The sequence below is a fragment of the Scomber scombrus genome, chromosome 14, assembly GCF_963691925.1.
Source record: "Scomber scombrus chromosome 14, fScoSco1.1, whole genome shotgun sequence".
NCBI lineage: Eukaryota > Metazoa > Chordata > Actinopteri > Scombriformes > Scombridae > Scomber > Scomber scombrus.
The window spans coordinates 25,317,107-25,333,071 of record NC_084983.1 but is presented as its reverse complement, the minus strand read 5'-3'; the positions used below and the strand labels follow the sequence as shown (position 1 = coordinate 25,333,071).

Genomic DNA, 15,965 nt, shown 5'->3' with positions numbered 1-15,965 from the left:
CAATAATAATAACAATTTTTGACCTAATTGTTTAAAAGATCCAGGCTCCAGTCCTATCGAAGCCCATTTCCACCAATGCAATGAAAAAAAGATTCTGTAAGTCAAAATAATGAGATACTATCTCCAAGTAATGACTTAGTATTTATTTTTAAATAGTTTCTCATTATTTTGGATTACTAAGTGATTATTTCGAGATACTTTCTCATTATTTTGAGATAGTAAGTCATAATTTCGAGATAGTTTCTTATTATTTTGGATTACTAAGTGATTATTTCGAGATAGTTTCTTATTATTTTGAGATACTAAGTCATTATTTCGAGATAGTTTCTTATTATTTTGAGATACTAAGTCATTATTTTGAGATACTTTCTCATTATTTTGAGATACTAAGTCATTATTTCGAGATAGTTTCTTATTATTTTGGATTACTAAGTCATTATTTTGAGATACTTTCTCATTATTTTGAGATACTAAGTCATTATTTTGAGATACTAAGTCATTATTTTGAGATACTAAGTCGTTATTTCGAGATAGTTTCTTATTATTTTGGATTACTAAGTCATTATTTTGAGATACTTTCTCATTATTTTGAGATACTAAGTCATTATTTTGAGATACTAAGTCATTATTTTGAGATATTAAGTCATTATTTTGAGATAGTTTTTCATTATTTTGAGATACTTTCTCATTATTTTGAGAAAGTTTCTCATTATAATGAATTACTTTTTTTCCATCACATTGGCAGAAATGGGCTTCCATACCAGTCTGATGAAAAAGTGGTATTGATGAAAAGCTATAATAGTATACTTTCATTATTACAGTGATGTTTAGTGATCGTGAAATGTTGCAGGAGTGTTTTCACCGTGGCCTCGAACTCTGCTCCTATTGGCCCCGCCGCGCACCACGTGGTCGGGCAGTCACGCGCTTTCCAGGAACCCGTCAGGAAGAAGAAAAACAAAACAAACCCGAAAGAGCTGCAACAGCGTGTGGACTCCATTGAAAATGGGGCCTTAAAACCTCCAACACGGGAGAGCACACGAGGTCCAACACGGAGCCAGACGTATGCATGGGCGTCCTAAAAGTGAGTAGGCCAGGTATCGGGTCGTTTCTGCGGAGAAAAGTCTGTGTTTTCACGTCAGCGGAAGGATTAGCCGTGAAGCTAACAGCAGGTCGGTTGTTGTTGTCGGGCTTCAGCTGGGATGAGGAAGGGGGCGGACGGAGGCCATACTGACTGTGAGCTGAGGCAAGACTCAGTCAGTTCTTCATTAAAAAACACATTTAAGACGCAAATAAACACGATTATCATTAACTACGCGTTATCAGGACGTGTTTAATGTTAACTTGCGTGCAGAAATGTGGCTAGGTGAGACACATTTAGGTCACAATAACACCCTGCTGTCTTTTATAAATGTATATTTTCAGTAAATGACTTGTCTAGTGTCTTCTTAAGTGGGTTTAAATGTGTAACTCAGTGTCATGATGGTTATAGCTGCACTTATCTCTACTTTTAAACTATCCCCCCCCAAAAAAAATCACGAGGTACGTCCTTAAAAATACAGCCACAACAAATGTTTATAGTCTAATATCTCAGTTTGCCAGAGCTAGAAACTGTGTGATAAACTGTGTTTATGATAGTAAAAGCCTCAGTGTGCCAGTGAAATGCTCAGCAGTGAGTTTCTTTTTTTGAGCCTCTCGGGAGGTACACGCCCCCCCAACACCATACACATCCACAGCTGCTGGAGTGTGTTGTGAAGCAAATAATACACCCATGTTTCCACTGAGGATATATACATGTTAAATATCGATGCATTTGGACGATAGATTAGCTTATATTTTCACACCTAAACAACATGCTGTAGTTTTGGGTAGATAAACCGTGGATTTGGCGTTTTTCTTCTTCGGTATAAATGTAAAGAGATGTCACTGGTGGACGTATAATCCCGTTTTACGTTCACGTTTTGTAGTCGGTGGTAGATTTGACTTTAAATATATATTAAATATAGCTATCTAGGCCACGGGCATGTAGGCCTCCAACTTGTTTATCTTCTGCCTCAACCTAGATTGAAAACGGGCTGTTTATTATGAAGCAGCTCGTGTGATTGACAGCCGCGGTGGCCACTCAGACACGCCCGGAGGCGGGACGTTGTATCCTGTCGACCAATAGGAGCGGAGGATTACGTGGGTGTTGGCACAGTGGGTTAGACTGAGGCTTTGTTTTGCTTTGCTGAGGATCTGTGATGATGAGTGCAGAGACTGGGCAGCTAATGGTGACATTTATGACTTTACTGGCTTTTATCATGGTTAATTTGTAATCCATACCTGCCTGTTAGATGGTGATGATTGTCATGATGTAGAAGTTCAGGTTGTACTTCTCCAAAACAGGTACATTTATCATAGATAGATAGACAGACAGACAACAGACAGACAGATAGATGGATAGATAGATACATAGATAGATACATACATAGATACATAGATAGATAGAGTACTTAATTAGAAATGCAGGGATGTAACCAAATGTTTTTTGTAACAAGATGGAGTTATAATACTTTAATATTTTCTGTGTCTACCCCTGTTTCACATCTTTTTGTAGTGTTTGTGTTTTTATTGGCAGTGTGGTGGTTTACTTCATTTACATAAGGTTTTGGGATGACGCTACGCTCACTGTGCCTTCATTAGCAGTTGCGCTGTCTTCCTGTATTAGAACTAATCGTCGATCCATATTGTTTTATATAACAGTGAGGGATAAACATACATGTCAAGTCATCACATTCATCATAATTTAAATATTTTACAATTTCGCTCAAGTATATGATAATTATTTTTTGCTGTCATAATTCGTTGCAGCCGCGTCCAGCCGTGTGCAGCAGAGATACTCACATGGAAACTGAAACAATCGACACCAGTAACAATACAGAGGAAACCAGTAACACAAACAAGGAGCCATGTTGAGTCTTATTGAAATAGTACGAACACGAACACTGAGAACATGAAGCCTTCTCATTCACAAAGCAACTTTCACTTTGCTAAACTGCCGCAGTTTTTATACCTAAAGCCTTCCTGTTATATTGACAGTCAACTTGAGATTATGATAAGCTTATTCATATTTTGGATTTGACTGACGTGTTTGCCTTATGAGTATCACATATTTTTCTTTTCTTCCCTGACAGAATTCTGTTCATCTTGTTTTGCATTCTGAGTAAATCTTTCTAACCTTGTCTGCATCACACATCTCTTCTTTCTTCATCAGTCACAAGTGAACCAGATTAATTGACCTTTTTCCTCAGTAGACATTTTCACTCATCGTAGCAGGCAATGCACAGGTGGAGCTAATGACATTAACCATGGCTCCACTCCAGCTATTTATGCAATGCAGCTATAAATAATGTTATTATTTACACTTGTGTTTGACAAGTCAAGATGTCTGCTGTGAAAGAGGTTTATAACCTAGTTTAGGACCCACTGGTTTGCAGTAATTCCCCTGTAGACATGTAGTCATGTTACAGACCTGCTGTAGACTCGAGTAAGACATCTGAAATGATGGATGCAGCAGCTTGTGACACTTACTGTATTCATTGCACCATTGAACTCATGGCTCTGAGATGAGTTTATGGTTGCAATTTATTAAAACAAAGATTGATTAGTGAGCCAGAACACTAAAAGTAAAACAAGACAACAGAAAACTCATGCAAGTTTTGTATGTACTGTATGCTTGTATGCTTTAAACCTATAACTAAACATTTCTGAATGTATGGCTACTAAGCAGTAATGAATTTAACGTCTTAAGAGTTGTTTATAGTGCAGTACGCTGGTGCAGCGACTGCTCAGTGAACTGAAGAATTTGCACTTGTAGTGCATCTTAGTGACTGAGTGGGCTGATCTTCTTTCTAACCACAATAACCTCTAACCAACCCCTCACTGAACATGCAGGGTTCAAACTCGCTCTCTGTAATATCTGTTGTCATCTGTTTACTTCATTTTTTTCTGTCACATAGGGCTGGCTGATCACTCAAATCATGAGATCATAAAATAGTAAGAATATTTTTTATGATATAGTATAAAGTCCCATATGAAACTAGTGTTATCAAACTGATGTTTCAATCAATGACTATATAAATTAATCATTAAAAAGCCTGCCGACCTTCAAGCACTAAATTGGCTGTTAGTAAGCATCCATATTCTGTTTGCCTGTTGCACCACTGTAACACACATTTAGGATTTGTGGATTAATGAGATGTCACGATGCCTTCAAAGATTCTCACACGTCTTTTTTGAGTAAACAGGCTGGCATCATCTTCTTGTTATCTCTTAAGGGATCAGGGACCAACTGGTATCAGTAGGCAATTCATCCCAAATAAGACACTAGTGATTGGCCTACTTGGATCACGTCCAATGTTGTGAGGCGGAGACTGTGAGCTGTTTGCATGATAGTGGAGATATGAGTTTGAGTGCAGCACAGTCACAACTAAAGTGCTCTTTTTGTTAAGACCTGAACTGGCAGAGAGGGGGAGCAAACATACAGTAGTGAGTTGTTGAAAATGAAGATTTATATTGTTTGCTTTACCAGATATGATTGTGTATTAAGAGGAATTATGTTTCCAAGTGTGTTCATTAAGATATTTAGTCATGCAGTTTATGTGGATTTATGTTTTTTTGTGTGTGGAAATTCCAGCTCTGAACTAGTTACCACGCTATGTGAAGCTCTACATTTCACATGTGTCTGTAAACAGTGTATTTCGGGCATTCCTGCTGGATAAATGACAATTGTAAACGCATGATTTAAAAAAAAAACCCAAAAAGCTTATTGTTTGGCTTTTTGCCTTCATTCGACAGTCAATGAAGATAGGCAGGAAACCCAGAGAGAGAGAGAGAGATGTTGCGGTCATGTGGTACGTGGCCAATGGGGGTACAGCAGATGATGATCAACCTTGCATTTAGAATTCTTTGTTACATGACTGATTGATTAATCCACTAATTTAAGAATGGTGAAACACATTTCTATCTATTAGCTCATACTGTGGCCCCAGCTGATGCTCATTTGTAAAGAACAGAGACAAAGAAGACAAAGACAGAGCTGTTCTGGGAGTCTACTTTGACTTTATCACAGTCAGCCGCATGGGTGAACCCGACACCGCCACAGAAAAAATCGTACATTTGTAGAGAGATTGCTTTGTGAGCCCAGATGTCAGAGTTTGTTTGCAAAAGGATACTCAAAAGAACAAAAGCACATTTTGTGAGTTGTATTAGAAGACATTTGATATATCCAACTTGTGAGCTACAGCAGTTGAGAGTGATGCAACCACAGCACAAAAAGTCAATCAAATTACTGATGGTAAAGGGGCAGTGTGATTGCCCGGGCTGAATGGATAAAGCTGTTTCAGACCCAAGCCGTGTGGAGCAACTTCTGTTTTCATCAGTGTATCTTACATGTCTTTCTTAAAGGAACTTTAACTATGCGTTTGTCATAATCTTTTAAAATCTTGACAAGTAAGTCTGGAGAAAATCTGAACCTTTGAACATTGACCTAAGCTCACAGTTCGGACCGCTGTGACCCTTAACTGAGCTAAATCCTAAAGTATAAGGGCTAAAGAAAAAAACTAATGCTGGCGTTTTTATCGCTGACCTAAGTCGGACCAAGGCTTGAGAGAGAAATTCAGCTCCAGCCTTTCAGGGCTCGTCAGACACGGTCATAAATCTGACTCTCTATCATTGAGCGCTGAGATGTATTGTATTAAATTCTGCTACTGGAAAATATTTGGTGCAGATTTGTGTGGAGAGGTGAGGAGCGCTGTGATTCATTTTCCGCATATTTGTAAGATCCCTGGTCGTAAACGCACACAGGCTTCTGTTTCCTCCTGTGATATCAGAGAGTCTGGATTAACACTGTTGTGTTGAGGCCGTATGTTTCCATATTCTGCTTCGGCTACAAGCGAAACCAGACTCGGCTGCTCTGGAAGGAAGTACACACTGAGATATAATAAATAACACTTTGCTTTTCAGAGTTTGCCCCGCCAAATATGCAGTATGTGTGTTAGTCGTGTATATTTCTCTGCATTATCGGAGTTGTGTGCTTACGTGGGCCTTGGTGATTGTAGGTGTTGCTGTATGTAAGGTGCATCTGTGTTTTCTGCCACTTCCTCTCTCTATGTAAAGCGAATCTCAGAGGTGAGAAGTTCATGTGAATCAGTCAGCACTAGGGTGAGAGGAAGTTATGCCGTCCCCCCCGCCTCAGAGGAGTGTGATTGGTTTGCGTTAAGTGTGTCAGCTGTTCACTGCAGGGTTCATGTCTCCATGCAGATTTTTTCTTTGCAATGCAAAAGCAGCAAAGGGACCAAAGATCAGCCCATGTGTTGCAGTCAATAGGCGCAGGAAAGCAAAAGGATGACAAACAGGTGTGCGGATCGAAGGGACGATTAAAGACGCCAGGAAACACCTGCGGATGTGAGGAAAAACTTGGTGTTTTCTGAATTTATGATGGGGACGGGGACTGGAGTGCACCACAAATTTCTCTGATACTTCCTGCAACGACTGGTTTATACTGTGCTGCTGTACATTTTACTGTTGAACTTAGTGGACAATGAAGAGCATTGTTCTCCTAGCATTTAAAAGCACACAGACAGACAAATATTTACACATTCATTCATTACCAAAAAGATCCGCCTCTGCAGCAAGAGCAACATAACACTCCGGTTTCTTACTTATGTGTCACTGGTCACATGAGATTGATTGTGTGTGTAATCGCTGAAAAACAAGCGATCTTGTGTCTATCATTGATTACCTCCATCATTCGTTTGACTAACAAATACAAATAACAAGACTTGAGGTGTGTTCACGTGCGGCGTTTCAGGTCAATGAATACTCACAAATTCAAGCGTCTATTTCCTGTTTCTATGTGATGAGCAGATTGCCGTGGAAACACTGCTGCACTATGTTTGGAAATGGAGAAGTTATTATTCCACCACAATTTTAGTGCATTATCACGCTACCAGACTAAAAACTGTAGTGTCACTTTTATAATCGTGTTTACAGTTTGTGATCGCTGTGATTGATTTTTTTCATCAGAAATATAATTGGAAATCATGTGATCGCCCCTTAAATCCAATTATTAAGTCTGTAAATGCCTCACGCCTTCAATACTCTATAATATAAAATGGGTTTCAGAATAACATCAGGGGTCCGGATTATGAAGAAGGTTCAACGTAATCTTTCTTTGTGTCACCCAGCTTCATCATTTGTTGAGCCTGGATTACTGATATCATGAAGCTGGTTAACAACTGGCTTTTAACCATAGGCTGTATATAAGAAATGGACGTAACATCCGTGATGTCACCCATTGGTTTGTGGACTGCTGCTCGGAAGCGAATAGTTTCGGATCTGGGCAGCGCCATCTTGAACATTTCCGGTGCATGCTGGGAAAAATGAAAACACGGATTCTACTTATATGGGCATCAGGAGGAGCAAGAGGCGCCCTCCTGAACCTGTGAACCAATCAACCTGTCAATCACGACGTAGCCACGCCCTAATGCATACCCTGCCTTATCGTCAAATATAAAATCAGGGAGGCCAAAATGTCCCAAATGAACATCATACTGCTTTGAAGAAGGCTTTAAACTAGCGATTGAGACCATAAACACATTTTGAAAACGTTTACTGAGGTTAGAAATCAAGTGAGAAGTTGGTGAATTCTCCATTGACTTGTATAGAGACGGAAGTCCTTTTGACACCAAAACGGTCGCCCCCTGGTGGCCTTTTTATAGAATGCAGTTTCCCCGTTCGCATCATTTCAGAGGACTGGAACTCCCCGCCTGGTGTCACCCAGCTTCAGCATTTGTTGAGCTGGATTACTGATATCATGAAGCTGGTTAACAACTGGCTTTTAACTCAGAAACACGCTGTTTGTGCACTTATGATATGCAGCTATAATCGTTCATTCATCACGCTGTTAATGAAGTCCTGTTGTAAACCCAGATGTGGTTGTTTGGTTGTGGAAACATTTTCCTTCTATCTCTGACATAATTATCATGTAGGTGAAGTGATGTTACTGACCTTTAAAATGTTAAGGGTTTAGTTCACTAGTTGATTAGTTGATCTGCAACTATTTTCATACTTGATTATTCGTTTATGAGTTATCTTCTTAAGACAAAATGATAAAATTCTTTGTTACCATCTTCTTACATGTGAATATTTCTGGTTTCTTTCATCCTCTCTGAAACTGAATATCTTTGAGCTTTGTCAAACAGACCAAACGACTTATCAATTAATCAAGAAAATAATCATCAGACTGATTGAAAATGAATTTAATCTTTCCTCAGGTTGACCAGTAGTCAGGTGGTCGACAGGTTTTGATCTGATCTTCTGAACATGTAACCATGACGACTAAGCTTCATGATACTGGAAAACCTGAGTCAAGCTCACAGATAGCTGGATAACCCATTAATATTGCTTTGCAACATTAGAGTATATTTAGGTGTTAAGTCGGTGCTGTGGACTAGATGGAGAGGAGGAAGTTGTAGATGGAGACTGAATGCCCAGGCTCCTATCCCGTTGTTAGACGTAAACAGGGGCAAACGGGGCAGCGTTTTGGTATATTGAAATTCAGATGTCATTAGTGAAAAATTGAGGTATTGACATATTTGAATTGTTTTGTCCAACTAACAGTCCAAAGTAAAAAAAAGAAATTCAGGTACCTGTTGCTGAATACCAATAAAACCAATAAATATTCACATTTTAGAAGTTAAATATTACTTTAATATCATTTTCACCTTTTATTGTGCCATTTTATCATCCCTGGATCTTTTTATTGAACATTAAATTATGGTTTTAGTTCATTCTTTTTTGCATTGTTGACGTCATACTTCCTCTTTCAGTTTCTATGGTGTTATTTGCCTGTTTCTGATCCTAATACCTCTGCTCTGTGTCTGTTTTGTTGTTTCTTTTACCACAGACCTGAAGCATACAGAGAACCCCACGAGACCACAACAGACCAGACCAGGTCGAACCCAGTAACCGAACCTCCACCCCCCTGTCCCCCTTCCCCTGAGCTTTGCAGGCTGCATCATCCACCACTCTGCATTCGTCTCCCTCAGCAGGAATTTATTGTACTGATCAGACAACCTCAAACCACTGGGACTGGAAAGGAGGCCCAGAGGTTCCCTTCGCTGGAACTGAGCTGTGTCTGGCAATGCCTCAGGTGAGAGGGGCGAGAGAGGGAGGGTAACATTACCTTCACTGCCACACAGGTAGAGGGGTTTCCACCTACATGGGCCTGCTGTTGAATACTTACAGAATCAGCCTGAATGTCTGAAACTGTATGGAAAAAACACAATAATATTAATACAGGTATTTCATATTAGACCTACAGAGAGCAGTATCTTAATATTGGTATGTGTCTTTTTATGTATTTAAACTAAAATGTAACTGACTGACACATATTAAATAAAAACCTCTCCAAAATGTACATTTACATTGACGTCAAACCCTTTAACAACCACACAAGGAAGGTATAAAACTCACTATAGCTACATTATCCAAAAAGAAGCATTGACTGATGGTATAGTTATCATATTCATATTCACTTGGCTGGTATGCATGAAATATCAGACGGCACGGTGTGTTAATAAGGTGCTGCTACTCTGATAATGCACATATTGAGCCTATAGGAAAAGATAACATTTTTAACTTTCATAACTTATTTTTAATACGTGCATTGTGAACAGGTTACAGCAGCCAGTGGAGGCACCACACGCACACCATAGATAAAGGAATTCATCTTTTATATACTAAAATGTGATGTTATTCTAATAAAATTCTAAAAATACAAATAAATAAAATAGACAAATTAAAAAAATTACGTTAAAATCAAAACGTTTTGGACAAATTTAGTCAAAAATAATGAACAATTCACGGGAATCAATCATGGGTGATATACACACTCATGAAAACAGGGTCAGTACAGTTTTTACATGCATAGTGAACTTTAATTCACCTTTTTTTTCTTACACACAAGAATGACGTTTGAGCAGAAAAATCAACTGGAGGGAGAAAAAAAAATGAAATGCAGAATGAACCATATTTCTGTTCAGTAAGTTAAACAAAGTACAGTTATGTGGTTTGCAAGTAGTAACCAACTTCATGAAGTGATCTGTAATAAAACGTCTTGACATGGAAAGCGAAGGTACTGTACATCACAGTCTAGTAAATAAAAGCAGTAATGACTTCATCCAACGGGTGGTGGTGTTTATAAGACGCTGGCTGCTGTAGCCCATAGCCTGGTCACAGCGCACCCATCAAAAACGAATTATGAAAATTAAAACCTCTTCCTATTGGCTACATGTGTGCATTATCAGAGTAGTAGCACCTTATTAACACACAGTGCCGTCCTGCACCACATGTTGCACATAATAATAATAATTAATAAACACCTGATTCGTTTCGCTGCGTCTTGCCGACCACGAAATTTAGACCTGACGTCAAAACTGTTTGTTCGCTATGATTGGATCAGGGTTAGCCAATCAGAACAGAGTGGGACGAGCCATGCCTTCACCATCCTGGGAAAAAAAATATGGCTTCCAGTAACCAGGCAAACAGACAGTATCATGGATATCAAAGGCAGTCGGGCTGTTTTAAAGGCGGCGAGTGACTGGCCTGGGTTCAGTGTGACGTCTGTAGACGCTGCATCCAAACAGCTGCTGGGGCAGATGGGCTAACAGTGAATGAGCTAATGAATGGATGTGTGAGGGAGTTAGCTCTCTGGACCCCTCTAAAAATATGCATGAAATGACGCAATGAGTGTTGAGGGTGAACATCATTTTGGATTGAAGTTTTTTTTAATTCTCTGTGGCGCTGAATTAATAGAAACATTATTACATCAGCCTCAGGAGAAGATGATCTGGGCCCCTTAAGTGTTTCTTTTTTTTTTTTCAAATGACGCTGCTCTTCTGTCCTGTCAGCTCCTTGTTTATTACACTATCACTCATATTAGACGTTGCAGTGACATGACAGACAATTACTCAGTAATAAATGGTATCTTACATTAAAATATATTTTAGCTACCTTGTCATATCATTTTAAAAGATGCTAGTATAATTCACTTCTGTCGTTTTATCAGCTTCTCTGATATTTGCTAAATCTTAACCTACTGTAGTAAAGTTACAAATGTGGCCTGTTGGTCTGAGGCAAAAATATCGTGTTTGATTTCATCACCCTCTCCTTGTGATGTGACCCCATGCTTCCTGTTTTCTTCTTCTGTTCATAGTCAGCTGCCAAATAAAGGCAAAATGTTTAAAGTGAAACAGTGAAGTTAAGAACATTTATGAATTTGTTGCATATGTCAACCAGTAATTATGGTTATAAGAAACCTCTGAACACAAAGAATGAACATAGGCAGTCATTTTCTCCAAGGCAGTGGGTTTGCTCAATTATTACTCTCTTCTTTTCTTGTCTGATGATCCAAAAACAGTTTAACACCTTGGTGTAAAGTTACATGCTATTGTATTGTCAGCTGCTAACTTCTGTTTGCATGTTTGACTTGCCATCACCTCAGTTTACAAGCCATAATAACTTCTACGATATGTTGTGAGATATTCATCACTCTGTGTCACTGTTTCCTCTCCGTGTGAGAAGAAAGCCTCGTGTTATTGTACTGATAATAACAATATGGACTCCAGGAAGAGCTGCTGTTCTCAAGGCAAATGAACAACAATAAACAATACTGATAATCAGATTTATTAAAGTTACGTACTATATTAAAATTCATGGCCGACATTCTTTTGATCTGATAATCTCAGACTTTAATAGAATTAAAAACGAATGTAGAAAATAATACAAGTGCTATAATGAATGTACAACTTAATCAACACAATGTAACAAATAATAAAAGTGACACGACAAATAATAGTGTCTTCTATATAATATACTGTCATATAATACTGCACATGATAAGATATTTGAGTGAGAAAAGGATCAATAGGAAGGAGGGCAAAGACCAGCAAGAGAAGAGTTGTAAGATTTTGGTTTTGGTGACGTTTCCTTTTTTTTCTGTTGCATTGCAGCCTAGCGTTAGTGGGATGGAGCCTCCTTTTGGGGACGACTTTCAGAACTACTCGTTTGCTGACCAGGCCCTGACCAGCACTGAGCTGCTCGCCACGAGCGCTGACCCAGATTTCATGTACGAACTGGTGAGTGGCTGCACACAAACACACACACACACACACACACACGCACACACACACACACACACACACACACACACACACACACACACACACACACACACACACACACACACACACACACACACACACACACACACACACACACACACACTCCATTCTCACCAAGGCCGTGCTACAGCCCGGGATCAGGCCTTGCTAACTATCCTTTGAGCCTGCCTTCTTTGCAAGTCAGTCCCAGCTGCTCATGCTGCGTCATCTCTGAGTTGCAGCCGAATGAAGAACCTAAGTTTAAAGGGGGCATATTATGAAAAACTCACTTTTGCAGTGCTTGTGTGTATATATTTGGGTCTCAGTTGTGCCTACTAACACACAAGCTGTGAAATAAGACCACCCAGTCAGTTTGGTGTGGGCTGACTTGTTCTGTGATCTGTGATTCAACAAGTCTTCTTAGGTCACATGGGGCTAAGCTACATTAAGCTAATGGTGAGAAATGTGTGTGTATTGCTGGGCTGGACCAACAGACAGCTGCGAAGTCCCGGCGAGCTCTGCAGGAGAGAGCCCGCTGGGAAGCAGAGCCGAAGAGTCCTGCGTTGCTGCTGCTGTCTTCTGGAGGAATAAAAGCCTGATTCTCTGCGCTGATCCGGAGCAGAGTTTGTTTTTTATAAACTTTTGGGATTAAGTTGATCTTCAATCTCACTTTTCACTTATTTATATATAAATGTAAAGTTACACAGTATGTATTTGGAGTGTGGATGGAGCAGCCACAGAGTTAGCATAGCCCTGATCGATCTGAACTTCAGGATTTTTACAAATTTGACGTTATAATGTAGTTATTTCGACATCCTTTTGACCCGTTCATTGCAGTTAAGTCCCAGCAAATCAAAGTTTATTTAGACTCAAACTGGCTGCTCTGTACAGGGCTGTTTAGACAGGACAAAAAGGCTGCTGTGGTGCTTGATATCAGACACCTTTTTTATTAAGTAACTGTGCTAGCTTGTTGAAAAGGGGTATAATATGGCCCCTTTAAAGATCACCAGCCCAAACTTCCTCATGCATCACAAAGATAAAAGTACTGCTTCAACTACTTCAGTTTGTTGGCCTTTTTATTGTAGTGGGAAAATAAATGAATAAATAGCTTGTTGATTAATGTTTGGTGCTAATATTGTTTGGCACATGCTTGTCATACTTTATTGTAGCTTTCATCAAAACATTGACTGGGATCAAAGATTACTCAATGCATACTGAAGACTGTTACCCACTTCAGTAGCATCTGTCTCTTCTTTGGCGCTGAGCTGTAGTTTTTGTTTGTGTGCGTTGCCAGAAAAAGAGCAAATCTGGTACAAACTAATCCCTTCAAAGCAACTTGCTGTCTGTGGCACAGTAACACAGACTGATGTTGAAGACACAGCACTGTGAGACATTTAGGGGAGTTTAACAAATACACACAAGAACGCCTACGGACACGACGGTCTAGACTTGAACCAGCATTCACTGGGCACAGGTTAGTCTGCTTTAATCGTGCCAAGCCGTTAATTTTTCTTGCAAATGGGCTATAGGACATATCACTGATTTAGTGATACTGAGTTTTCATTATCAGTGCTAAAATTGGTCTACACAACAGGATATAGAAATATGTTTTCAGCTTCAAATATAGCATTATAAAACAGTACAAGCAGGAACAGCCACAGTGAGATGAAACGCTGCAATCGTCAGGTTCTCACTGTGGTCTAATGTGTCATCAAGGTTCATTTCTTTTACCTCCTCATGCTGTGCTGGGGAAAGACACTCGTACTGTGCCAGCATGGCTCGAGTGGTTGCACTTGCACACAGCTCAGCCTAGCACGTGCATCCCCACCCAAATGGGAAAAAAAGCCTATTAGGTAACAGAAACACAGCACACAAATTCTCAACAAGCACCAGAGTGAATGCAAATTCAAGGAATTGTAAGTGACACAGTGATATTTTGTTCTTATCTCTTATTTTCTTCTTTATTTTATTACTTTTAAAAATTCAAATAAATTAAACACTACAAGTATTGCAGTCAAAAGTTTTATACAAACTTATACTCATACTAGAAGTGAGAATTTGATGTATCTCCGCGCCATTAAATAAATACTGTAAATAAAGATTTGCATGCTGTCGGCTCAGCTGCCAGTGGGCATTTCAAACGGAGAGACCCGTGCATAATTGTTTAGCAGCAGTGTGACATTTGCCAGGCTCACAGCTCACCTGTCACCACTCACGCTGTCAGCTGCAGGTGCCTTCCTCAATTTACTTTCTGCTGTAGACTAAACAATAGAGATTCACTGTTTCACTCTCAGTTTCTTGGATCACAGTTAAACATTAATGGGATGATGAAGTAGGACAACCTTCTAGTTAGTTTCCACTGTAAACAGCTAAGAGTTAAGTAACAGATTCTGTGAGGTTTTTTTACTGTATGTAAAATTAACGATTTCTTCATGTGGACTTTTTCGATTTCTACTATAACGATACAAAGTTTTCAGTTATCTTTGGATCTGATATTAACATCCACCACATCACTTACATGTTTTGCTCAGGCGGGGAGTTCTGGTCCTCTGAAATGATGCGAACGCGGAAGTAACTTAAAACTGCATTCTATCAAAAGGCCACCAGGGGGCGACCGTTTTGGTGTCAAAAGGACTTCCGTCTCTATACAAGTCAATGGAGAATTCACCAACTTCTCACTTCATTTCTAACCTCAGTAAACGTTTTCAAAATGTGTTTATGGTCTCAATCGCTAGTTTAAAGCCTTCTTCAATGCAGTATGATGTTCATTTGTGAAATGTTGGCCTCCCTGAATTTATATTTGAGGATAAAGCAGGGTATGCATTAGGGCGTGGCTACGTTGTAATTGACAGGTTGATTGGTTCACAGGTTCAGGAGGGCGCCTCATGCTCCTCCTGATGCCCATATAAGTAGAATCCGTGTTTTTTTTTTACCCGGCATGCACCGGAAATTTTCAAGATGGCGCTGCTCAGATCCGAAACTATTCGCTTCCAAGCAGCAGTCCACAAACCAATGGGTGACGTCACGGATGTTACGTCCATTTTATATACAGTCTATGGTTTTGCTTCAACATTGTCAAATTCAAACCCTGGTGACAGAAAAACGAATTAGAAATGCCCATAGACATTCACATACTAGGTGTGCGCTGATTATTTCATAGTGCAATCGTCTTAGCCAAAATTTCCTCATGACAATGATAAAGTTGACCATGACCAGGACAACATGGTTCAGTGAGCCGAGGCTGCCCGAGAGATGTGCTTCAGGATTGTTATATTGTTACTTTAGGCTGCTAGGAGTTCTGCTTTTATATCCCAGTGTCTAGCTATATACAATATATACTCTATATATTGTGATATAGTATAATTCCTGGAAAATCAACTGAGAAACTGTTTAGTTTTGGCTAATCAGGAAAATCAACACAACCTAACAGATCAATACTCTCCATTACATTGATGCAAAATTATATAAAATATCAATATTCTAATAATAACTGATAGTGCGAAACTGTGGCAATGATTCAATCAGATCAGGAGTTCAGCTTAATGCATGTTTTAATACGAGCTTGATTCACGTCCACATGCATTCAGACACTGACAAGGATTGTCTACAGAATACAGCTTCTTATACCTTCCATACAGTGGCTCAAATATCTTACAATGCACAGCTTGGGAGAATATGAGACTTCTTGGTGAGGCCCGAAAGTTATTTTCAATCATTCTTTGACATGTTTGACCAGACTTTCTGGAGTCATGCTGAGCATGGTCA

The 15,965-nt window shown here is 39.4% G+C and overlaps 1 protein-coding gene across 1 annotated transcript in view; it reads left to right on the top strand.

Moving 5' to 3' along the window:
- Positions 1–966: 966 nt before the first annotated feature.
- crebrf (creb3 regulatory factor) overlaps positions 967–15,965 on the top strand; it is a 33,969-nt gene continuing 18,970 nt past the window's right edge. Inside the window, exons 1-3 of the mRNA XM_062432853.1 lie at positions 967–1,081; positions 8,945–9,190; positions 12,051–12,176. Coding sequence (XP_062288837.1) covers positions 9,182–9,190; positions 12,051–12,176 — 135 coding nt within the window. The 5' untranslated portion in view covers positions 967–1,081; positions 8,945–9,181. The remainder of the gene's footprint in view (positions 1,082–8,944; positions 9,191–12,050; positions 12,177–15,965) is intronic.